We start from the raw sequence: 25,367 nt of genomic DNA on the forward strand, positions 1-25,367 counted from the left end.
TTATTAGACCCTTGCATACAGAATTAGGGCCATGCCTCTCGTTCTGGAGGTGAATTTATTTGGTTAAATTACAAAACCATTACTTATACTTGGTTTAGCATATTGTGCCATATTTGCTATGGAAGACAGGGACCTTGGAGTAGAGGCAGCAGTCACAGACAAGAATTCAAAGCAAAAGCATCTTCCTAACATGGTTTCTCAAAAGGTAGAGAATGAAGAAGGGGAGGGAAAAAGAGAGATGCATCACATATCAAAATGATATTATATTTTTAGTCCACCCAATAAATAATGTCCTTTGGGTGGCTTACAAACCACTAAAAGACTAAAATGCCATACATAGTTAAAATATAAAATACAATATAAATATTTAAAAGAATAAAATTCATTAAAAGACTGTTAATTAAATAGTGTAGGTAAACAGTCACGGCTGATTATCTTTGTCACTTGAGAGCTTCGCTTATTATAAAAAGGGTAAGTTATATTTCCCTGTTACTGGAAATTGCCACAGAAATGTATGTGTGTGTGCTGTGGGGGGAAGGCTGTGGAGAAAGCCAGGGAGGGAAAACAATTTTCAGGGAGGGAATACAATACATTTTCAGGGAGGGAAAACAATTTTCTTTTATTTTGAGTTCCAGTTTCTCCTTTCATACTTAATAGCTAGCACCACCACTGTTACGTTTTTATTTCTTCCTGTAGTTCCAACTGTGAGCACCAGAGGTAGTTGTTTTCCACAGAAAACATCTAATATTTACTTCACTTAATCACCTCTCTACTACACTGTGCTCTATTAATATTTCCCAGATTACACTTTATGAATGTAGTCCAGCACTTAGCTTTGCTTCTTTAAAGCCCTTGGTCTAAAAGGCATCATTAGCAAAATCAGCACTTATCAGAAATTTCTGCCACGTTTGGATTATATTCCAGCTCTAGTTAGCTTTACTTTCAATAAGTGCTGATTCGCTTTTCTCCCACAGCAGTGGTGTGCTTCTCTTATCAGCTGAAGCCTTCAACAGCAGTGCTCCGTTTTAACTTCAGACCCAGCTGCCTGCTGCTTCTCTGCCTAGGGGGTTTCGGCAAGAGAAGGAGGACGGCTTGATCCAGTGAATCCTGGTGGGCCATCCAAGGCTTTGTGGAGAAGCTTGAGGATATAGAGGAAAACCTACAGGCTTTAGTAAGCCAGGTGATGCTGGGTAAGGGGACTGAGTGCCAGGAATTCTCCTGTTAGGCAAAAGGAGTCTATTTAATCAGAGCACCAGCTTGGAAATTAGAACTTGTAAGTGCTTTGGAAAGGGACTGTAGGTCAATAGTGGAGTTCATGCTTTGCACATACTAATTTATATTAGAAATAATAATAACTTAAATAGAAATATAATACATCTCACTGAAGTGCGGCTGACTGTGACTAGGTGTGCCTGCCTGTTCAGTCTGTTGTCCAGGTGTATAGATGGGCAACTGTTCTTACGGTTCTTTGTTTTTATACTGGAATAGGACAGGGCAGCCCTTCAAATAGAGGACACCTTCAAACAGAGGATGGTTCTCCGGCAGCCCTTCAAATATTATTTATTTATTATTTATTTAAAACATTTATATCCCACCCTATATCAATAAGATCTCAATGCAGCATACAGAGGACTGTCCTCTATAAAAGATGACATCTGATCACCCAAAGGAACAATACATGGGGCAAAGTCAAAGCTTGTATTGGACATCAGAAAAGGAAAGGAAAGGAACCTCTCGTGCAAGCACTTGAGTCATTGCTGACTCCTAGAGGGACGCCTGTTTTCGCTGACATTTTCTTGGCAGACTTTGTAGCGGGGCGGTTTGCCATTGCCTTCCCCGGTCACAGTTACCTTTCCCCCAGCTAGCTGGGTACTCATTTTACCGACCTTGGAAGGATGGAAGGCTGAGTCAACCTGAGCCAGCTGCCTGAGAACCAGGTTCCGCTGGGATCATACTCAGGCTGTGGGGAGAGTTTCAGCTGCAGTAACTGCAGCTTACCACTCTGCGCCACACGAGGCATCAACTGGGATAGAAAAGATCCTGAAAGGGAAAAGACTAATGTGTGGGATTCCAATAGTCTCTCCAGGCAGGTGTGTACCTTGGTGAGTGGCTCAACAGACAGCAGGGTAAGAGGTGTAGTGTCCCATATGCTTATGCCACTAGATCAATGATAGGATACCTTCTCCCTTTGGATAACTGTTTGCCATGGAGTTTGCAAGGGATACAAGAGCCTGTCTTGAGCAAATACTGTACGTCCACAGTGCCACAAAGGAACAGTTGGAACCATACTGGTCACCACTGCTGGTCATAGGGTGGGTCTTTAAAATAGGTTAATATTGACATTTTTAATATTTCCCCCTTTCTTTCGAAGTTGCTGCTAAGGAATTTGCACCTCATCTGGGGCTAATATATAGTTGCATCATTGATGAGGATGTGTCCATGGTCTGGAGCAGGTCTAGGCAAGTGTGTGCCCTCCAGATACTTTAGACTACAATCACCATATTCCCTGACCATTGGCCATGCTGGCTGGACCTTATGGGCATTGGAATCCAAAACCTCTGGCGGGCACTAGGTTGCTTATGCCTACTCTGCAGGATATAGGATACAGGGTAAGGGTGCTCCCCCTCTGTCCTGCCAAGACTCTGCTGTGTTTTAACACTTTAGCTATCATATCTTAACTGACAGTGTCCCACTGGCATATCCCAGGTGTTCTGCCAGCATACCTGTCATAGCAACAAGATATCTCATATTCTGATGGCATAGGAGGGCCTTCCATTGATTCCTATGTGACTAGGAATTGAGAACTTTGCATATAGGATTGCCCCCAAGCTGTAACTTTAATTTTGCTGCAGGCAATCTCTTTGAAAACGTATTTGCTTTTCAGCTGAACAAGTATTTAAGTATCTCTGGTTAATGCCAACTTTGTTTTGTTTTGTTTCTTTTAGCTGCTTTGGCCTCATAAACTTTATCTTACTTATCTTAATTGCCAGAACCATTATACGGAAAATCTTGGGAGGCAAAGATTATCTCCTGTAGTCATTTGTATTAGTTCTTCGTCAAATTCTTAGGAGTATTAAATGCAACAGAAAAACAGCTAGATAAATCAGACCCCAAATAAATAATCTATATTGCCCAAAGAGGTTTAATTGGTAGATCTGGATATTTGCATAACAGCCATTCACTGATGCATTTTCTCTTAGATTTGTAAAGACAATGGGCCAAGGCCTAACACGTCCAGCACTCTGTTCAGTGGCCATCCAGATGCTTATAGGAACACCACATGCAGGACATGAGTGCAATAGCACCCTCCTGCTGTTGTTCCCCAGCAACTGGCATGCATAGGCATACTGCCTCCAATACTGGAGGTAATATATACAAACCATTATAGATAGCCTTATCCTCCATTAATTTATGTAATCTCTTTTTAAAGCCATTCTAGTTGGTGGCCATCACTTCATCTTGTGGCAGCAAATTCTATAGCTTAGCTGTGTGTGGTGTGAATAAACACTCCCTTTTATTTGTTCTGAATCTCCCACCACCTAGCTTCATTGGATGACCCCAGGTTTAAGTATTATGAGAAAGGGGGAACGAAATTGTGACAAAATAGTATTATAAGTTATTGTTTATATGTGTATATTTAAGTGCTTGGTTCAGGGTTGGATTTGCTGTGGCCAATTCTTTTCCAGGAAATGGTAAGTGGGAGGGGAGTTAGAAAGGTGAGCTGTGTGACTGATGTCATCTGATTGGTTGGTTGATTTGAAAGAGAGAGAGAATAAGGGGGAGGGTGAAGTGACAGGCAGTTAGAGTTAGTGAGGGTAGGAGTGGGTTGGGTTTAGTAGAGGCTTGCATCAGGATAGGATTAGGAAAGTGGGGTTATAGGATTTGGAGGTGGTTAGCATTCCCTGGGAGGTTAAACAAACTTAAAAGTGTCTTTTAAAATCTTTTACTATATAAATAAAGCACATTTGTATTTTGTTGTTTCAACCATGTCTGCTCAGTCATTTACGTTACTTCAGTTGGTAAATACACAGTCATTCTCACACACAAATAATTTAAAGGTCTATTGTTCCCTCATTCTTTGAGAGATAAAGAATAGGGTGGCAGCAGCAAAGGAGAAGTTTAAATAGACGTCACAGAGGCTGGTGACGCTACAGAAATCTATTTACTTTCTCCAATTTTGTACATCTCTATCATGTTTCCTTTACTCACCTTTCTAAGCTAAACAGTCTCAGACATTGTAACCTTTCCTTATAGAGGAATTACTTCAAGCCCTTTGTCATTTTGGTTGCCCTCTTTCAAGCTCTACTATACCCTTTTGGAAGAAGTGTCCATACTTGCATTTGTGATAGGTTTCTAAGAGTCCAAAGTCCATTTCAAAGCCACAAGCAAAAAGACAATCTCCATTGACCCCAAGCACATATTGTCAGAGAGTAACACTTGATTCCATAATAAGACTCTCTGAATAATCTCCAAATTAATCTTCTGGGAAACTGAAGTTAAACCCTTTCATAGGAAAAGAAAACACCCTTCAATATCTCACACATCATTGGAAATGGAAGTGGCAAGGGTTGTGAAAAGCCAAGCAGGGAAATGTATTATATTTTCTATGCTATGAATTTTTATTTAACTTAAGCCCTCTACATTTTGAACCATTAGATTAGGATCCAACCCATAGGTACTTAAGTATAATTGGAGTGTGGAAGGAATCAGGGAAATTAGACTCATGGTCACAAAAACACAGAGATATCTACGCATGCTCACACATGCAAGTTAGGATTGATTGCTTTGAATGTTTCCCAAACTGAATTTTGGGCATTTAAAATGGCAATAACCAACTGGCTAATTACAAAGCCACACTGCAATTTAAAATTGTTGTGCTTGTGGAAGTCTAATTTGTTCCATCTTTTTTTTTTTTTAGACTATGTACATTTCCTTACCGTCGCTTTTCTGTCCCACAGTAGGGACGAGCAGCTTCCTCTTTCTTCACACAGCGAAGAATGAGGAAGCAAATGACCACATGGCCCATTCAGTAGGCATTTTTAGCCTGCCGCTTCTCCAGCACACAGTAGGAAATGGCGGCACCTTTTGCTACAGCCAAAAGAGTCAGATTTTCCAGGTCTTTTTTTCTGATGGGAAAACAAGCAGAAGGAGCAGGAGATGTGTGGGAGGCAGACAGTGTCACGAAAAAGACTCGCAAAAATCCGTAAGTGCCCAGTAACGAGTGTGCTATAAAACACTCATCTGATGACGCTCTAAGTGACCGCAATACAATACAGTTAAGCTTGTTGATTTCAGTAGGTCAAACCATGGGTAAGAAAGCTTGACAATAGTTTAATGTAATGTCTGACTAGACAAGTCATTGTTCATGGTTTGCTGGAAAATCAGTATCAGAAATCATAATTTGTGACAACTATAACTTGACAGGATGTCTCAATCAATGAACCATACCCATGAACTTTGCTTTACCTCCACAAGCTATTGTACCTAGAGCCGGGAGTGTAGAGCACACAGTAATGAAAGTGGATATGCTTCTAAAAACCGTGGTTTCCTTGAACATTTTGAAATTCAATCCACAGTTAAACTATAGTTAGTGCAAGTGTAAGCCAAGTTTTGGCAGATGCGTGGACTGAGTCCTAGCTGAATTGTGATTAACATATTAATAATGTACAGTTAACAATTGAAAAATTAAACATATTTTAAAAATTAAAGCAATAAAGACTGATCTATTCCGGCAGGCCTATTCAGTGAAATTTTAGAATGTTTTTAGGATGTTTTAATCATGTATGGTATGTTTTTAATCAGTTTTTAATGTGTATTTTATATCATGTTTTTATACTGTTTATTTTATACTTTGAATGGTTTTAGTTTTTGTGAACCGCCCAGGGAGCTTCGGCTGTTGGGTGGTATAAAAATGCAATAAATAATAATAAAATATTAAGAAACCACAAATAAGCCTCCACTTGCTTAAAGATAAAGTTATCAGAAAAGTTCAACAGCAAGGAACATTTACTTATTTTAAAATGCAGATGTGAACCAATGAAATGTTTAGCTGATTAATCATTTGGTTTTAATAGATTACTTGCTTAATCAAGGTCTCTGTCTTCCATAGCAAATATGGCACATTCTGGTCTAGAGGATCCCCCAATCCTCTGGAGATTTTTGAGGGTGTACAGGGGGCTGCAGGGCTCAAGGCAGAATCACCAACTTCCCCATTCCTCTGGTAGAAGCAGTTCCATCAGCAGAACTTAATTGGATTCCACCCAAGAGCTAAAGCTCATTGCTACAAACACATCCCACCTTAATTTTCCTCCCATTAAATTAAGAATCTGGAATATAGAATATTCCCTATTAAGGCAACATGCCTGGGTCAAAATGATTAATAAGCAATAACAAAATTGCATCAGTTTTATGGTTAAAGCAGAATTAAAATGAGTATTGACATCCATTTTTGAGCACTGTTAGCTTTAGTTACCTGTAATTTATAGAGCTAGGAGGAGGAAAAACCATTGTGCATTTGCCTTGAATTGCAAATGATACTGAAAAAGTAAGGAACATCCACCTTAAAAAATTTCTTTCAAACTGAGTATAGAGGGGGAAAGTATGTATCTATGTGTGACAGAAATAGTGACATGTTCTTATTCAAATAATAGGGAGGGGGAATATTAATGTACAGTTAAGGTTGTAATCAATCCTATGCAGATGTACTTGGGAGTAAGCCCCACTGAACTCAATGGGACTTAGTTCTGAATAAGCTTTAATGCATAAGATTGGCCCACAGAGCTTTAATGATAGATTATTAATCACCAAAATATCTTCTTGTTGTTTGCTTGATTGCTTTTTGATTGGGCTGCAATTAAAGCTTGCAGCCTAATCAAAAAGCAATCACACTAACAAGAAGGGAATTTGGGAGAGTTCCATCATGGACAACTCTTATGCACAAAAAAGTCCATGCACGCTTTCATGGAGTGCTCACTGGGGGTCTCAAGCCCGAGGCCCCAAAACCTAGAGAACACCATGCCTCAATATACTCTTATTTTTCTCTCTCCTGTCCCTCCCCATTTTTCCTTTCCACTCACTACTACCCTTACATTCGTCACCCATGGTTATTCCCTAAGCCTGAAAGATTCAATTTAAATAAGAAAAGCTATTAAAATAAGACTAAATTAACTAATTTACTAATTATTTACTAATTAGTTTACTAATTATTTACTAATTTGGGGAAATGTTCAGCCCAATCCTAACCCTATTTAAATCCTCAATTCTTTTGAACTGATAAAAATAAGGGGACGCTGCACTAACACGTTTTTCACACAGCCCTAGCCTACTCAAGAGTAAGGCTCATTTAATGGCATTAATAACCAATAAAATATATGTGACCTCAAGTAGGTTTAAGACTTTGGAGGTAACTCCTTACATTTGTAATTTTACCACACACACACACAAATCACGGTTGACATAGCACCATCGGCGGCTGGACACTGAAGAACAGCAGAGGTTTTCAAATAAGAACTAGAGTCTCTCCATTCCACAAAGAAGAGGACGACTGTCTGCCTAGAACCCGCCTGTTCCTCTTGAATTTGTGGGGCGGAAACAAGTTTCATACACTTTTTAGAATGAAAAGTGACTCTTCGAGAGAGAAGAAAACACGAGCGGGGCTTCGAGCCGAGAGAGAGGAACACTCCCACCGTCCTCTCAGAACCTCCCTTTCTTCTTCCATGAGCTCTGCCCCCCCCCCGACCCTTTTTTTCTCCAAGAGCCGGCGCGGCATCGTACGTCACGTCCGGGGCGGCCATCTTGGCGTCTCTCGCATCCTATCGGGCTGGCTCGGGGTTCCGAAGGAGGGCGGGCTCCGTACCGGATCTACCTGCGGTGACATCGGCGGGGGACGAGGGCGGGGGGGCAGCCGCAACAGCAGCAGCCGCCTTGGGGGTGCTCGACTGGAGCTGTTGTCCGCCGCCGCCCGCGCATCGCAGCGCCCGCTTGCTTGACCCTCGCTCGTCATGTCGGACTTCGACAACAACCCTTTCGCGGATCCGGACCTCAACAACCCCTTCAAGGTAAGTGCCTCGATGGTGGAGCAGCCGGGTGTGTCGCGCTGCCAGGGAGGGTGGCCGGGTGGGTGGCGGTTGACTGGCTCAGTATTTTCGAAGTCGTGTGAATGTGCCTGTAAGTTGTCCCTCTCGAAGTCGCGTGTCAAGCGCTGCCTCCGTTCCGCCCCACCCCCCTTCCCCGGCTTCGCCGCTTGCCATACCCGTCGCCTTTGCCGATGAAGCTGGGCTGGCCGGGCGAGGCATCCATCCTCTCTTGTGCTGAGCAGGGGGAAGTTTTCCTCCCGAGGGTCCACGTCCAGGCTTGAGCCTTCGCGTCCATCCCCATCCCCAGCAGCACCCCTTGTGCCATGTCGCTAAGTAAGCCGCCTTGTCGTGGGAAGAGGGCTCTTAAAGCGAAGGGCTCCCACTCCCGGCCTTCCTTGGCTATCCCTCTCTAAGGAAAGGGTTAAAGTGGCAGCACCCCGCCCCTCTATCTCCCTTGGAGTGTGTTTATGAAGGCGGGTGGCCAGGTGGTTTTAAGGCTGGATGCTACAGGCTTCTGTGGCAGAGCGTGCTGCCCTCTGTTGTCAGGTTTTGCATCAGGCACCACACCAGGCAAGAGATGCTGCCCGTAACACCATCTCTCCCCCCTCACCCTCTCTTATCTGGCCAGTCTGTAATGGAAATATATTCACTGTCGTTTCCAAAGGACCCCAAGCAGATGCTAGGACTAAAGCCTCCAAAGACGCAGCAGTCACTTCTTGATGTCCCTTGTTAATACTTTTTAATTTAAAGAGAGTTTGCTTTGCTCTACATGTATTTTTTTTAGCCCTTGGTACATGTCTTCTTGTTGGCAAAAAGGAGTAGTGTTCAGGATGTGAGCAATGGTACCAACTATTCCAGTTTGAACCAAGATGGAAAAAAAAGCAAGAGTCTCTTGTGGAACTTAAAATTAAAAGCTTTCAAGGGTCTTATGGGGCCTCGTCTTTTGATGAGTATTGTGTTTGGCTCATGTGGGGACCTTTCTGGATTGTAATAGTATTGGAATAGTTACAAGCAACTTGCTTCCATGGGATCTGTTGATATTCACTGTCCCAATTACTTGGAATATGAACTTTTAACTATGTTTTCCCTAGTAACTTTGAAAGCACATTTTCCTACTTAGATAATTATAAACTTGTATAAAGTAGCTGTAATGCAGCACATACCTCCTGAGTTAACATTTATAATTCTAAAGTTCAGGGCAGATGAGCAGAGTTGTAAAGTACACTTTTCATATACATTCATTGATGGTAGTTACTAAAACATGCTCCTCCACCAACCTACCTCAATCTAATCTATTTTATGCCTTTTCAACTATTATAGTTCCCCCCTCCCAATATTGGGAGCAGTTTGGTGAGGGTGATCAGAATTGTCTGTTGGTGATCTCCAAACTAGTTCCTACGGGGTGCCTGGGGAGATAAAGTTACTATTGAACCAGTTTAAGTTTGCAGTGTAGTAGATCATCCTAAAGATGATCTACTACATGAAGATTAAGATGGACAATAGGCTAACAATTGTATTGCGATTTGAGCATCCATAGTAGGCTAGAGTCCACGTGGTTAGATGTGTGCCTGTCATCTTGTAGCTTTACTTGGACAGTTGTAGTAGTGACTTACAGGAACAGTTCCATGAAAACTTAATATTGTTTAATACAGTTGCATATGATAGAATTTGTTCTTCGATTGTGTTATGAGCCCAAGTGCTCCTTATATGAACCTACTGTTACATCCTTATTTTAAATGAAAAACTTAGTCCCTCCATTAAACTTGACTTTTACAAGCACCTTATCAGTATTTATTTGAAAGTGTAAAAACAGATGTAATAGGAGTCTGGTACCTAGAAACTTTATATACCACGTTTTTTGTTTGTTGTAGTATACTTTTTATATAGTGCTAACAATAAGCACTTGACAAAATATGTTAAACAGGACCTCTGGGCTTGAAATTGGAACAACTACATGTTTTGTTGGCTTCTTTAGCATATGTTGTGTAGTGGGTGCAATTTCTGCAATTTCCAGTCCTCCTTTTGATATCTATACTCCCCACATTACTATAATTTAGACTTGTGGTTTGTAGAGATGATTTAAAATTGGACTTGACTAGAGGGAAATGGGTAAGAATGAACATAGTGTTTATAGCTGCAATCTTCAATGTGGTTCCCATAGACAAGTTTATTGGCGCCCACCAGGATCCCTGCCCCACCTAATTTTATTTTATTAAGATGTTCTAAATTTTGAAACAAATGAACAGGAAGACATCCAGCATCATAACCCCATTGTAGTCATGTTATGAATGGACAACCCACCCACCCCATGACAACCATTTTGGGAAAGTGTCCACAATATTTTCTCAAAATTCCAAATGTGCCCACTTACCCAAAAAAGTTTGGGATCCCTGGATTATGGAATGGTTTAAGGTTAGAAGGTAACAATTCCTTCTCTGCTCTTGCCCTGATTTTGGTGCCTGAGAAGGCATGCTTCACAGAAAGGAGGATATATCCAACTTGTGCTCTTGCTTCGCAGGAAAAGAGTTACAGCGACTTCAAAAAAAAGAAAAAAGCCAGTTAATATGTTTCCTAATAGGTTATGAGTACCACATAAAAATACCAAGAGGTGGACTATCTTCTATTATCAAACTTCAAAAAACTGAAGATTAAGAAAGACAATACTACTGGATTACAGTGGAATACATTACTTTTGCTTACTGCCAGTCCTCTTCCCTCAAAATCTGACTGTCCAGTTTTCTAGTGCATCTTTTTTTCTTGCAAATGTTGTTTTCATAAAAATCTTCATATATAAAAACAAAGTTAATCTGCTTCTGTGCTTTAAGTGAATTTTAAGCTTCTTTAAAGGTAGTGGTAGAGCACATGCTTTGCATGCAGAAGGCCCAAATCTGATCTCCAGTATCTCCAGGTACGGCAGGAAAGACTTCTGCCTGAAACCCTGTAGAGCCACTGCCAGTCAGTGTCGACAGCGGCCTGATTCAGTATAAGGCAGTTTCCTATGTTCCCAGTATAAATGCCATTAGTACATAGTAAAAGACTGAGGCATCAAGTGTAGGAAGTAATTCTATTTGCTCATGTAGCGTTTCATTGACTGTATCTACTCTAGACTGTACTTTTGTTCAGATAAGATTTAATTTTTGTAAACTGCCCGGAGAGCTTCAGTGGTATAAAAATGCAATAAATAAATAAATAAATATCCATTGGTGATCATAGCTTATAGTTCTACCAGGTAGAGTGAGTGTCTGTTATTTACAAAGTAATTCAACTTAAAGCTATGTTTAAAACTGATTACTGGTAAATTTTAAATGGAGGATTGTTTTCATTCAGTCTGCCCTGCTTTCTTGCAGGTATGTCCTCTTGGTGTAATGATTTGGGGAAATGTTTATTTACTGCTCAAGCTAGATATTTCTCAAGATTTTCTTGATTACTTAATTGACACTGTTTAGCTAGACTGTACAGTGCTGTAACCATCCTAATGGTGGGTAAGATTCAAGTGGCCATGCTGATAATACTTTTCAGTCAGTCATTGTATGATCTATATGTTTGGGAGAGATCTGTGTGATCACTAGGGTCTTAATTTTTGCACACCGTCCAGGGAACTTTGGCTATTGGGCAGTATAAAAATGTAATAAATAAATAAATTGACCACCATCAGGGTGGTTACAGGCTAGTTGCACATTTACAGCTGGCAGGAAAAAAATCCCTCTTTCTTTAACATTTACCATTAATCAATGCTCGTTGTTATGATATTGTTTCATTAGAATCCATAAAGTATTAAAGGCTAGGCAAGTTTGTACCGGATTGGGAATATAGAATGGAGTTGTGATATGCCTAAGAGGTAGCATCTCACACTCGTTCTTCTAAGTGAGAGTGATCTCAAAATCTAAATTGTACATCATCTTGCTGGATTTTGTATCTTGCAGGGTTTTTGGCCTTTATGTCATTTCAAAATATGCTTCAAAGCAATTTGAATTCCAGTGATTTTTACTAGCCATAGTTGTGGGATTATATCTGTAACAGTAGAGTATTTGCTAGAACCACACTGAATTCACCTGGTTAAAATAATCTCAGCCACTTAACAATGTGTGCTGATGGCTTGGGTACACAGTTATAATTAATTGGTAGCATAGTTTATGTCTGTTAGCATCCTTTGGTATTGCCTTCTACAATGCATTCTGGATTGAGAGCTTGCATTGAGCGGGGAGTTAGACTAGATGATCTTTAGGTGACCTTCCAACTCTTACAATACTATGAGATAGTCAAGATGAAGAAAAATATTACAAGGGCTATTGCAACCTGTAGAGCAAATTTAGCAAGCTTAAAGGAAAGTTAGATAAATCAAAGCCTTATTGGTTGCGCATATAACCATCTTATTTCCTTTTATTGTGTTCTCATATAATTAATTGACCTATATGATATAAAAGTTATGCACAACCTTTGATTCTCCTATATGATGCTGCTTGGGTTTTTATGTTGAAATTGCAATGACCAATTGATTATCTAATCAATAAGATAATTCATTGATTTAGCCTTAAGTGTATTTACATTTTAAAACATTTGCTTTGCCTCATTTTAATGTGTTAGAATATTGGGCTTCAAAAGAAAATTGAAGTACTGTTCCATGTTAGAGACTGTTCAGGTTTGTAAATAACTATATTTGCCTCAAGTGAGTAAGAATTGTGTGCAAGTGACCAGAAAAGACATCCCTCTGTGCTTTCAGCTGCTCTATAATTCTGAATGTAGTGCATGGCATGGCTTATCTCTGTGTTTCAGCCTCGAAAAGATGGGAAACAGATACAAGTGCTGCTCCCAAACTTCAATCCTCTGCTTTGAATGCTGGACATGCTCTTTCCTCCCTCCTGGATGGGTGGGAGGGATAATCACATGCTGCCTCTAAAATGGAGCTCTATATTAACAAACACCATTTGGAATGATGTGCCTTGGCTGCTTGAGAGTGAATTGGGCAGAAGGAAAAACAGGATCTCGCTCTACTCTGTTTGCCCTGCCAATCAAATGCAGTGGAGCTTGTACTGTCTTTACTTTATTCCTCTGCTAGGGAGAAACAAAGAAACATGAGGGGCACACCCACTATCAATACTTCCATCTTATCTGGGTTGAGTCTCATTTAATTGGTCATTCAGTTCATTACTGTGCCCAGGCACTGCTGCAGAACAACCACTGCCTCACCTGGATTTGATGAAAAAGAACGATAGAGAGCTGAGTATCATCGGCATATTGATAACATCTCAGTGCACGCTTCCAGATAATCTCCCCTGGTGGTTTCATATAGATGTTGAACAGCATGGGGGATAGAATAGAGCCCTGTGGAATCCCATGGCACAGCTGCAGTAATCTTTCAGCACTACTTTTGGAATCAGCCTTCCAAGTAAGAGCGGAACCATTGCAGCGCAGTGCTTCCAACTCCCAAACCAGATAAACTATCCAGAAGGATACCATGGTTGATGGAATCGAAAGCCACTGAGAGGTCCAAGGGAATCAACAAGGTCACACTCTCTCTGTTCCTCTCTCAGCAAAGTTCATCCCACAAGGTGATTAAGGCAGTTTCTGAAGTCCAATTGAAATGGGTCTCGATAATCTGTTTCATTCAAGAGTGCCTGGAGTTGATCAGCAAACACCCACTGAAGCATCTTGCCCAGGAAAGGAATGTTGTCTACTGGCCTCATCTGGGTCCAGGTCAGGTTTTTCAGGAGTGACCTAATTACTCCCTCTTTTAAATAGGGTGGCAACACTCCTTCTCTCAAGGAGGAAACTACAACTTCCTGGACCCAGCTGGCTTTCCCCTTCATATTAGATGTAATAAGCCATGAAGGGCAAAGGTCAAGTACGCAGGTAGTTGACTCAGCCAAGCATCTTGTTCGAATCCTCAGGCCTCAACAACTGAAACTCATCCAATAAAACACTACTAGACAGTGCTCTGGGCTAATGGAACTGCATTACCTATGGTGTCCAATTCATGATGTATTTGAGTGACTTTATCTTCAAAATGCTGCGCAAACTTGTCACATCATGCTACTGAGGGTTCCACTATTTCTCTCAGTGTCCCTGATTGTAACAGGCCATGAACCACTCAGAAAAGTTCAGCTGGATGACACTGAGAATTCCCTTTTTGCCAGCATCACTGCCGCAGAGTAGGCTCAGTAATGAGCTCTAACCTGTGTTCAGTCAGACTCAGCTCAAGTTTTCTTCCAATTGCATTCTAGCGATATTCCCTCATGCTTCATTGCCCTTAGCCCACATGTATCCCAAGGAGTTGGTTGAGCTCTCCACAGAGGGAGAGGACACTTGGGCGTGATCTTGTCAACTGCCTGAGTCATCTCTGCAGTGGACAGAGTGACCTGAGCTTTGACAGGAACACTAACCATACCTAGAGATGTAAAATTTCCATATATTTTGAAGCCATGGGGGTGGGGAAAACATTTTTCTGGGTTTTTTTTCCTGGAAAAAAAGGTTTTTTAAAATTTATTTTTAAATGCAATATTAGCACTTTTTATAGACTGAAAGTCACTTTGTTAATTTAAGAACATAAAATGTATTTATTTATTTATTACATTTTTATACTGCCCAATAGCCGAAGCTCTCTGGGCGGTTCACAAAAATTAAAACCGTGAAAAGCATAAAAACAACCAACAATTTAAAAACATGAATACGAAATACAATATAAAAAGCACAATCCATTAGCCTCCATGGGTAGACCATGGTATAAAATTATTAGATTTGGTATATTAAAAGTACAGTGTATTCAAACAGTTATTACAAATTGAATTTACTTTTTTAAATTTTTACTTCTTTTTTGTAACAAATGGCGCTATAAGCTCCTGAAATGTAAGAAACAATAAAAAAACCCTTCAACATTAGTAACACAGAAATGTATTTATGTCTCCGCTAGTCCTCCAGAGTGTCAAGCAGACATAAAGCACCAATTCCCATAAAGAGAACTGAGGGGGGTGAAAGGGGGGGCAATATTCAATTAATATGTGTGAAATTTAATCAGAGTCATTTTCTGAGCTATAGCTATCACTATCAGTTTCAGTTTCTGCTTCAATGGCAGTGCCCTCTAGAGGCAGAAATGCACCTTGCTCTTGCGTTTGAGAGTTGTAGTCTCAGTTTGCCACCTAGGACTTGCTTATACTCAGTGCACAGAAATTGTGATAATCTGATACTGTGCATAGTTTTTAGAAATCATTTGGAGAAGTAAACATTTGAACACCTTGTCTTAAGCATTTTATTCATCATGCTAAAATAAAACATCCCATTTTTCTTCATTTTTTCAATTTTTTTGGGGTGGAAACCCAGGGTTTTTTCCGGACCTTCACATCACTAGCCATACCAGCAGGAAAATCTGCCAGAGCTCCCTGGAATCCATTAGCCTCTATGGGCGGACCATTCTAATTGGTTCACTACCCTTCCAAGGGGAAAGGCTGCTGAGAGTCTAAACCTCAATAACCTAAACCTCTGACCATGACAATGGGATAGATGTTAATTCCCCTACTTTCAGATCACCATCTTTCTGCCCAGTCTAGAAAACCAATTCAAGCCTACTAACCAGAAAAAGAAACCACAACCAAGGTTTGTCACAGAATCAGAAATCTGGGATGCTAAGTGCAAGACTGAGACTCACTTATGTAACATATGCAATGGTTTGGAGTTGCATCTAAACCAGCATTGAGAAAAGCAGGTTCTCTCCTTCTGTGTTTACCCCCTGGTCAAACACATTGGAGCTATTTTCCTCTGTTTCTTATGTCCCTATTCCCCAGCAATGGGAAGAGGTGTCAGTCCAGATAGCTGCACAGCTTTTGCTTGGGCAAATGGAGCAGAGCTTGAAGACTGTGTTTGCACACTGTCTCTTTGGTAGAAAAAGAGAGACACAATGTGACGTTAAAGCTACTGTGGGTTGAGATTCTTTCATTTCCCTGAGCTTAAAACCTTTTGATCTAACCTGGAAAGGAAAAGTGTATGCATTAGCAATTCCTTCACTGTCATCTTGGTCGGGGAAGAGAAAGCTAAGGTGAATGAATTGGGGCTGATATCTTTGCACCCCCCATTTATTTGGAAGAATGGAATGTTTTCTTAATAAAGGGTGTCCTATTGTAACCCTTCTGCAGGCTAAGCTACCGTGTTTCATTTGGCATGAAGACTAGAGAGCCCATTGGAAATTCAAACCCTCCAGTGTCTTGAATAAGCCACAATGTCTATTAAACTTTCCATGGTGGCCTGCCACATTAGCTTTGGCTTTGAATGAAACTCTTAATGCAAGCTCAGTATTTCTAACAGATAACACTAATTGAATTGAAAGTTAGTTCAGAAGATGAGCTAATCACAAACTAGAATGTGAAAAGAAATAGAATCTTTTAAAGAAGCTGCCTGTAACTGCATTGAAGAGTTGTTGATCCAAGTGATCCTTATTGCAATTTAAAAGCACCTAGTGTTTGGCTGGCATAAAATAAACTTTTTGTATTGGGAGTTGAAGATTATGGGAGTTTCAGGACATCTGACCAGGAAGCAATAAGTTAATGGATTTGAGCCATGAAAAGAAATACAATAAGCTACGCTGAACAGATTAAAGAATGGTAGCACTTTTATGGAACGGTGAAATAGAAATACTTTAAATATTCTCTAAACAGTAGTTTCTGTGTGCTAGAGAACGCATGGGATTTCTCAATGTAAAGACCAGTCATAATAATTTCTGCTACTCTATATTGCAGGCGGGATGTGTATTTGTGGAGTTGGCATGCGTGGCACAGCCCAAGCAAGGATTGTTGTAGAAAGCACTGTGCATCTTTGTATATTTATCTTGAGTATTATATTGCTGCTCACACATCTGGTTTAATGTTACAAAGTATAACAAGATATATGGAAAGTTGCATTGTTACTTGGGAGTCTCATTCAATTCATTGGGGTTTGCTTCCAAGTAAATCTCTGTTAAATCCATCTCTCTGAGTCAAATAGCATTAGCTTAGTTAGCTTTTTTCACAGGGGTGAAATGGAGCAAACAATAAATGAGTAGAAGGGCTTTGAGGTGGAGATGAAGCTGCAGTTTGGGATGACATTTTTATATCTTAAATTGTATTTTATGGTCTTAATTTTTGTGAACCGCCCAGAGAGCTTCGGCTATTGGGCAGTATAGAAATGCAATAAATAAATAAAAATGGTTTTTCTTTACCCTTATAATGGTATGTTTACCAGAACTGCACTCGCCAAAGGAATAATTATATTAGCAACAATGTATGTAACATTTCATTGGTGAAAATATACTGGTGAAAGTGTATTCTGAAGCAGTATTCTGTTGTAGTAATCCACATGTGCTTCTCTTCAATTCATAGTTCTGTTATAACCACTTATGTATCAATTAAAATATAACTACATATGGAACTGGTAAGTGGCCTAAAATATGTGCCTTCCCAAGACACAAAGATACAATAGTAGTTAATTTTTTAATTTAAAATATTACTTACTGCTTCCCATTTTAAAAATCCTGAAGCCTGTAATAAACTATAAATTAATACTGTGTAAAACATAACAATATTGCAAATTACGAGGATCCATAACACAAGGCTTAAAACAAATTAATTGTGGGGGAAAGCCAGGAGTAAACAGATGTGCTTTAAAGTTGATTAAAAACATGTGAGCATCAGTGCCTGACTTATTCCAGAGGATGGATGCCACCACAGTGAAGGCCTGTTGCTATACTGCTGCCAGATGGAGTTCTGGCACAGAGAATAAGGCCTCCCCTGATGATTGTAGAGGTCTATAGTCCAACGGGTCTATATAGGGAAAGAGTGCCTTTCAGTTATACTAGAGGTGACCAAATCTGGCTTGCAAGCAATTTTATCTGCCCCCTAGGAACTGTAACAAATTTTAATCAATGAGCTGGTAAGCAGTTATGCACAATTTTCCTGCTGAGAAAAAGAAAAATGTTTTCGGAAGTTGACATGTAACATTTTTCAGGGTGGAATTCGTTTGACACTAACTTTGTAGAATTTGATCATTGCTAGAATCAGACTATCTTTCACATCTTGTGTTAAGCTAAAGTTCCTGTCTTATTCTTATTCTTTGCTAATGGATAGTAAGCCACCATTCCCTGCTTCCCATGTTAGAGGGAACTCTAGCTTAACAAAAATCAGGAGTGGAGCACCAAAACCTGTGCATGAGGGGAGGAGTGCTTAGTCCCAGTGCGTGTTCACGGCTTGTTCAGTGTTACTATTTTGGACTTCCGTGACAATTGTCTCCTTACATATGTGTTGAATTCGATGTACTAAATTGGTTCAACGACATTTATATGTTGAGTGCTCTTCGATGGTTATTTATTTATCTTATTATTTATTTATTGCATTTCTATACTGCCCAATTGCTGAAGCTCTCTGGGCGGATCTATTACATTTAGTGGTTAAGTGGTTCTTCTTCTCTCTAGTCATTTCCAAGACCAACTATCCTAGGAAATAGTCAGTAATGTAAAATGGGTAGTAGTGTTGAAGAATATTGTCATGTATTCTAAGATATGTTGTTTACTAGGGCTAGATCTACACTTGCTTTATAGCGGCATTGAAGTGTACTGATAACTGTTGGGGCACATTAGACCGTTACAGATACCGCTTTCATAGTGTTACTTTCTGCGTTTTGTTCCATGTTCTTCAATACCCAACAAATGTCATTGTGTGTCCTGTGATGTATACATGCGCAAGAGGGATATAGCATTACCATGATGGGATCATAATGATTAGGATACAAAATGATTTGATTATGATTTGATCTGGCCTTGAAACTTTCCAGCTATATTTGCCAACATTGCTCACTTTATTTGTGTAGGATCTGTTTCATTCCCCTTCTTAAGATGTTGTCTTCTGTATGTAAGTGTAAAATGCTTGAGCAAAAAATGAATGATTAGCTATTGCTTTTTAAACACTAAACTCTTCTAATTACTATTAGCAGCACTAATATATGGAAACTATTTTTTGCCTTTGTGTTAATTTTGAAAGAATAATAATTCACAAATGGATCACTTCAGTGTTGAAATGCATCTTCAGAGTTCTGGCTGAAGTCCAAATTTTAAAACCAGCTTAACAAAATCTTTTGTCTTTGTTCACTAAAAATAACACTGAAGACTAGTATGCTTTTATTGTGACTATAATCAACATGAAAGCCATTCCTGTTAGGGCAGCTCTTGAAGTTTTTAAAATATGTCATTGTATGGTCTAGGAGCCATTTTTCATGCTACAAGGAAGCAGTAATAGAGGATGCATAAGTGCAGTAGGGTAATCTTTCACAGTGCAATCTTTCACAGTACTTGGAAGCATTGAAGAATAATCTGTAAATCACTTGTGCAGACCTTCATTGCAGATTCCCTACCTATGCAGCACACCTCTGTCAGTCGTCACAGCCCACTGTGGCTTATTTAAGCCATGGTGGGTTGTGGTGTATGCCGGCCACCATTTGAATATTCAAGCTATGGCTGGCAGTTCCTGTGGCTTACCGTTTTGTGCAAACCCTGCGAGGGTGGTTTATGCAAGGGCTGTTTTAAGATCAAGCAAGGGTTATTTAACCATCACATAAGCAGATTTGCTGGGTTCATAGGACAATAATTCACAGCAGCTGCTTACCACAGGTTGGATATTCAAAAGGGCAGCTGGCATGGTTTGCAGCTCATCATGTCTTAAATTCAGTCTACCAATCAAGAGAAAATTATATGTATGTGTGCCTACCAAAGTCAGATGAATTTAAAACAGGAGTGGGCAACTTGTGGCCATCCAGATGTTTTGATCTATAACTCCTATGATCCTTCACCATTAGTGCTGATTGGGAGTTCTACGCCAAACATCTCAAGGGATTCAAGTTGCCCACCTGTGGTTTGAAGCTTCCTTACTTCCGCACAAAGTCTTCTTTGCAAAGCACTTTGCAGTGGAAGGTGGTAAGAGTTTCAGTAAACCCTGAAGATTACTTCCAAAGGTCAGTATATGAAGAAATAGGTGCTACTATTCACCCTCCAGTGGCTCTTTCCTTGCACAGACAATAACCATATTATTGTCTGTGCAATGTTTTTATAATAAGTGCTCCAGGTTATGTTAGAACGTGTTCAAATGCCACTTGAAATTCAAATTCATTTATATGCAGAGAGGTAGAAATTTTGAATGCCAGTACCATAAGGAGCGGGTATTGTGGCTAGCACGTTGGGTTTAATAGTGGGAAACTCAGGTTAATGAAGCTTGAAGTATCTTGAAGAATTTGATGTGTTAGGCTAACCTGGCAATTGCTACATTCTTCAGGGAGGTGGATGATTACTACTGAAATTAACTTTTAAAGGCTGAATTGGTATGGGGGAAAGCATCTCTATCCTTTCCTTTATTTGCAAAGCCGTGTGAATGTGCTGGGAGTTGAAATTTGTGTGTTCAGGGGGTGGGAAATCACCATTGCAGAAAAATATTGGGGCATTGGAAGTAGCCCCACTTTCCCCCAAAATGCCCAAAACTAGTAGGGCTGCACATGTGTGATGTAGTAGTGATGGGGGACTTCAATTACCCTGATATCTGTTGGGAGACAAATACTGCCAAAAGTGGCCCTTCCAAGAAATTCCTGACATGTATGGGTGATAACTTTCTCCTACAGGAAGTGGAGGAAGGAACTACAGGATCGGCAATCCTTGACTTGATATTGACCAATAGGGATGATTTAGTGGATGAAGTGGCAGTTACGGGAACTCTGGGGGAAAGTGACCACATCATACTTGAATTCTTGATTATGAAGGAGACAAAAGTTGAGTGTAGCCATACACGTAATCTGGATTTTAGGAAAGCTGATTTTAATAAACTCAGAACTATGATAATTAAGGTCCCGTGGCAAGTGAGCCTAATGAGAAAAGGAGTGCAGGATGGGTGGGAGTATTTAAAAAAGGAAATTTTAAAGGCACAGTTACAAACAATTCCAACAAGGAGAAAAGATAGAAGACAACAGAGGAAACCAATGTGGCTCCACAAAAAGCTTAGAGATGACCTGAAAACAAAAAGGGATACATATAGGAAGTGGAAGGAAGGCCAGGCTACAAAAGAAGAGTACAGACAGGTGGCACAGAAGTGCCGAAATGGCGTCAGGAAGGCTAAAGCTGTGAATGAACTGAGATTAGCGAGGGGTGCTAAAAGCAATAAAAAGGCTTTCTTCAGTTACGTGAGTAGTAGAAGACATAGGAAAGAAATGGTGGTTCAACTGCTTAATGAGGATGGCAAATTGATAACAGATCAAAGAAAAGGCTGAAGTGCTCAATTCCTACTTTGCCTCAGTCTTCTCCCAAAAGCGGGTCTATGACACACACACCCCTGGAAAAAGTGAAGCAGAAGTTGAGGGGGCAGGATTACTGTTTGAGATTGATAAACAAATGGTCAAAGAACACTTAATTTCCTTGAATGAGTTCAAATCTCCAGGGCCCGATGAACTGCTCCAATGAAGGAGCTAGCGGAAGAACTCTCAGAACCTTTGTCTATTATCTTTGCAAAATCATGGAAGATGGGTGAGGTGCCGGATGACTGGAGAAGGGCTAACGTTGTCCCTATCTTCAAAAAGGGCAAAAAGGAGGAACCTGGGAACTACAGACCAGTCAGTCTGACATCCATCCCTGGGAAAATTCTGGAACAGATTATAAAGAAGTCAATCTATAAACACCTTGAAATCAATGCAGTGATTACTAGAAGCCAACATGGATTTGTCAGGAACAAATCCTGTCAGACTAATTTGATCTCATTTTTTGATAGGGTAACCTCCCTTGTGGAATGTGGGAATGCTGTGGACGTCATATATCTTGACTTCAGCAAAGCTTTTGACAAAGTGCCCCATGATATTCTGATTAACAAACTAGCTAAAAGTGGGCTAGATGGAACAACTATTAGGTGGATTCACAGTTGGCTACAGAATTGGACTCAAAGAGTACTTATCAATGGAACCTTCTCAAACTGGGGAGAGGCAATGAGTGGGGTACCGTAGGGCTCAGTCCTAGGCCCAGTGCTCTTCAACATTTTTGTTAATGATTTGGACGAGGACGTGCAGGGAACGCTTATCAAATTTGCAGATGACACAAAATTGGGTGGGACAGCTAATACCCTGGAAGACAGAAACAAACTTCAAAGTGATCTTGATAGGCTGGAGTGCTGGGCTGAAAACAACAGGATGAAATTTAATAGGGATAAATGCCAAGTTCTGCATTTAGGGAATAGAAACTAAATGCACAGTTACAAGATGGGGGATACTTGGCTCAGCAATACTGCAAACGAAAAGGAACTTGGAATTGTTGTAGATCGCAAGCTGAATATGAGCCAACAGTGCGATATGGCTGCAAGAAAGGCAAATGCTATTTTGGGCTGCTTTAATAAAAGTATAGCTTCCAAATCAGGTAAGGTACTGGTTCCTCTCTATTCGGCCCTAGTTAGGCCTCATCTAGAGTATTGCGTCCAGTTCTGGGCTCCACAATTCAAGAAGGACGCAGACAAACTGGAGCGTGTTTGTCTCAGACAAACTCTGAGGTGTTTGCCCTCAGAGGAGGGCAACCAGGATGATCAGGGGTCTGGAAACAAAGCCCTATGAAGAGAGACTGAAAGAACTGGGCATGTTTAGCCTGGCGAAGAGAAGATTGAGGGGAGACATGATAGCATTCGTCAAATACTTAATAGGTTGTCACACAGAGGAGGGCCAGGATCTCTTCTCGATCCTCCCAGAGTGCAGGACACGGAATAACGGGTTCAAGTTAAAGGAAGCCAGATTCCAGCTGGACATCAGGAAAAACTTCCTGACTGTTAGAGCAGTACGATAATGGAATCAGTTACCTAGGGAGGTTGTGGGCTCTCCCACACCAGAGTCATTCAAGAGGCAGCTGGACAAGCATTTGTCAGGGATGCTTTAGGGTGGATTCCTGCATTGAGCAGGGGTTGGACTCGATGGCCTTGTAGGCCCCTTCCAACTCTGCTATTCGATGATTCTATGTATAATGCCAGGGAACAGCATGAAGGCATGAGCCTCCAGCAAGTCGTCAAACTTCAAGTTCTGGCTTAAAGGTGTGTGCGGTGGGGGAAAAGGATTGAATACTGTTGGTATGAATTTAATGTGTTGTCCTTTTACCCCATCCCCTGATCTTTGTCTGCAAATAATTTCAGGGGATGGCAGTAAAAATTGGCCTTGGAGGATGTGCTCCCCCCCCCTTTCCCTTTTGTGGGGCAAAAGTAATCATAGAAAAATGATCACAGTGTCCCCAGTTGTTAAATCTGAAAATCTCTGATCTGTATATACTCCTGGAATTCAGAAGATTTATACTCCATGTCAACATATCTTTTCTTGTCTCCTACATATATCTTCCTGTCTTCTATATTTTGCTTTCCTGAGATCCTAGTGATATAGAGCGGGATGCAAATGTGTTTTTTTAAAAATAATAATAAAATAGTTGGACTTGATGGCTATTTTAATAGGCACAAGCTTGATATATTTTGTAGGAGAAAATAACACCTATTCACAACTTCCAAAACCTTATTAGATGTGTGTTTGTTATTTCAGTTAATGACAATATTTAGCTGAAAATTGAGCTTTTACTTTTATACTCGGGAGGAGCAGTATTCCTCATAAATCATCTGTGTCACAGATGGGATATCTCTCAAATCATGTTAATCTAGATTTATAAAAAGATTAGGGTGAAATGAGGTGGCCTACGGAGTAGAGAGAGTAGGGCCATAGCTAGACCTAAGGTTTATCCCTGGGTCATTCAGGAGTCAAACCTGTTCATCTAGGTGACACACAGGGTATCCAATGCTCAGGCAGGGGCGAACCCTGGATGATCCCAGGATAAACCTTAGGTCTAGCTGTGGCCTAAGAATGTGGATACAATTCTCTTTCTGTTCCAAATACAGTCAAACAAAAAAGTACAAATATTGCATAGTTAGGCAAGTAATTATTTATTTATTTGTTATTGATGTGTGTATTAAAAGGACACAATAGCTTATGACACAGTAAATTTCTCTCTTGTAGGAATTAAAAAAGACAATTCTTAATAGATGTTAGGACGTGTGTGTGTGTGTGTGTGTGTGTGTGTGTGTGTTTCCCCATTCTAAAAGGTTAAAATATCTCTTCTAAGGCTTAGTGACTGTTAATAACAGATTTAAGATATCATATGCTGGGGAGTTTGGTTTTTTGTAATTGAATTTTGAGCCCTGCCTGCTTTGTCTTCAGCCTCAGCCACCAGTGGAATGCAGCCCATGAGAGCTTCTCTGAAATTGAATTCAGTCCTTGGGCTGAAAGAGGTGTTCCACCCATGGTTTAAAGCTTCGGTAACTTCTCCAGAATAAAAGGAATGTAGTTGGGTTCTCTTTAATTGCTAATTTTAAAATAGATAATTTAATTGTATTATGAGTCTGGGAAATCCATGTTGGATAATGGCTATAAACCTGAGCTAGAAGATGTGTGTGTTTTTTTAAAAAAATCTGGCTACATTACTAAGGCCACAATCCTATGTATGTTTAGACAGAAAAAAGTACTACAAATCCTAGCATTCCCCAGCCAGTTACGCTTGCTAGGGAATGCTGGGAGTTGTATGACTTTTTTCTGTGTAAGAATACATAGGATTGTGCAGTTTAAGGAGCTTAATGGTGGATGTGCTAGGACTAGTGCTGGCGTATTTAGTGTGTGTTTGTATGCTTTCTTAACTTTCTTTCTCTCTGTTTAGGATCCTTCAGTTACGCAAGTGACAAGAAATGTTCCTCCAGGATTAGATGAATACAACCCTTTCTCAGATTCCAGAACAGTAAGCATCCCTGCCTTTCTATTAAATATTTTTCATGTGAAAATCTTTTGTGTCAAAAGATTTAAATTCATTAGCTTTTTACAAATGAAACCTACCTGTGTTATATTTATTTATTTATTTATTAAATTTATATACCACCCCCATAGCCGAAGCTCTCTGGGCGGTTTACAAAAGTTAAAAAACAGTGGACATTAAAAAGTATACAAAATTTAAAACCATCAAAAAATATAAAAACAACAGTATACAATATCCATTTTAAACAACAACAGTTCTGGGGTCCATTAAAAAACAAACAAATGTAGCATATGTTGTTAAAGCTCGGAGGGTGGCAACAAGGGAGAGGGCCTTCTGTGGCCCCCCGACTGTGAAATGATCTCCCCGATAAGGCTCGCCTAGCGCCAACATTGTTATCTTTTCAGCGCCAGGTAAAGACTTTTCTCTTCTCCCAGGCATTTTAACAGCATTTAACAACGTTAAGTTTGTTTTTAATGGACCCCAGAATTGTTGTTTTT

The 25,367-nt window shown here is 40.2% G+C and overlaps 2 protein-coding genes across 3 annotated transcripts in view; one reads left to right on the forward strand and one right to left on the reverse strand.

Annotated features, from left to right (window-relative positions):
• The window catches only part of AP3B1 (adaptor related protein complex 3 subunit beta 1), a 354,279-nt gene that overhangs the window by 180,017 nt on the left and 148,895 nt on the right, over window positions 1-25,367 (reverse strand). The gene's annotated exons all lie outside the window — the stretch shown is intronic.
• Window positions 7,913-25,367, forward strand: part of SCAMP1 (secretory carrier membrane protein 1) — a 52,668-nt gene continuing 35,213 nt past the window's right edge. For both annotated transcript variants that reach the window (XR_010025551.1, XM_063127961.1), the window contains exons 1-2: window positions 7,913-8,057; window positions 24,778-24,855. Coding sequence is in view for 1 of the 2 variants with exons in the window: in XM_063127961.1 (XP_062984031.1) it covers window positions 8,001-8,057; window positions 24,778-24,855 (135 nt within the window). In the remaining variant the exon portion in view is untranslated. The remainder of the gene's footprint in view (window positions 8,058-24,777; window positions 24,856-25,367) is intronic.

This window comes from Elgaria multicarinata, chromosome 6 (assembly GCF_023053635.1).
Source record: "Elgaria multicarinata webbii isolate HBS135686 ecotype San Diego chromosome 6, rElgMul1.1.pri, whole genome shotgun sequence".
Taxonomy (NCBI): domain Eukaryota; kingdom Metazoa; phylum Chordata; class Lepidosauria; order Squamata; family Anguidae; genus Elgaria; species Elgaria multicarinata.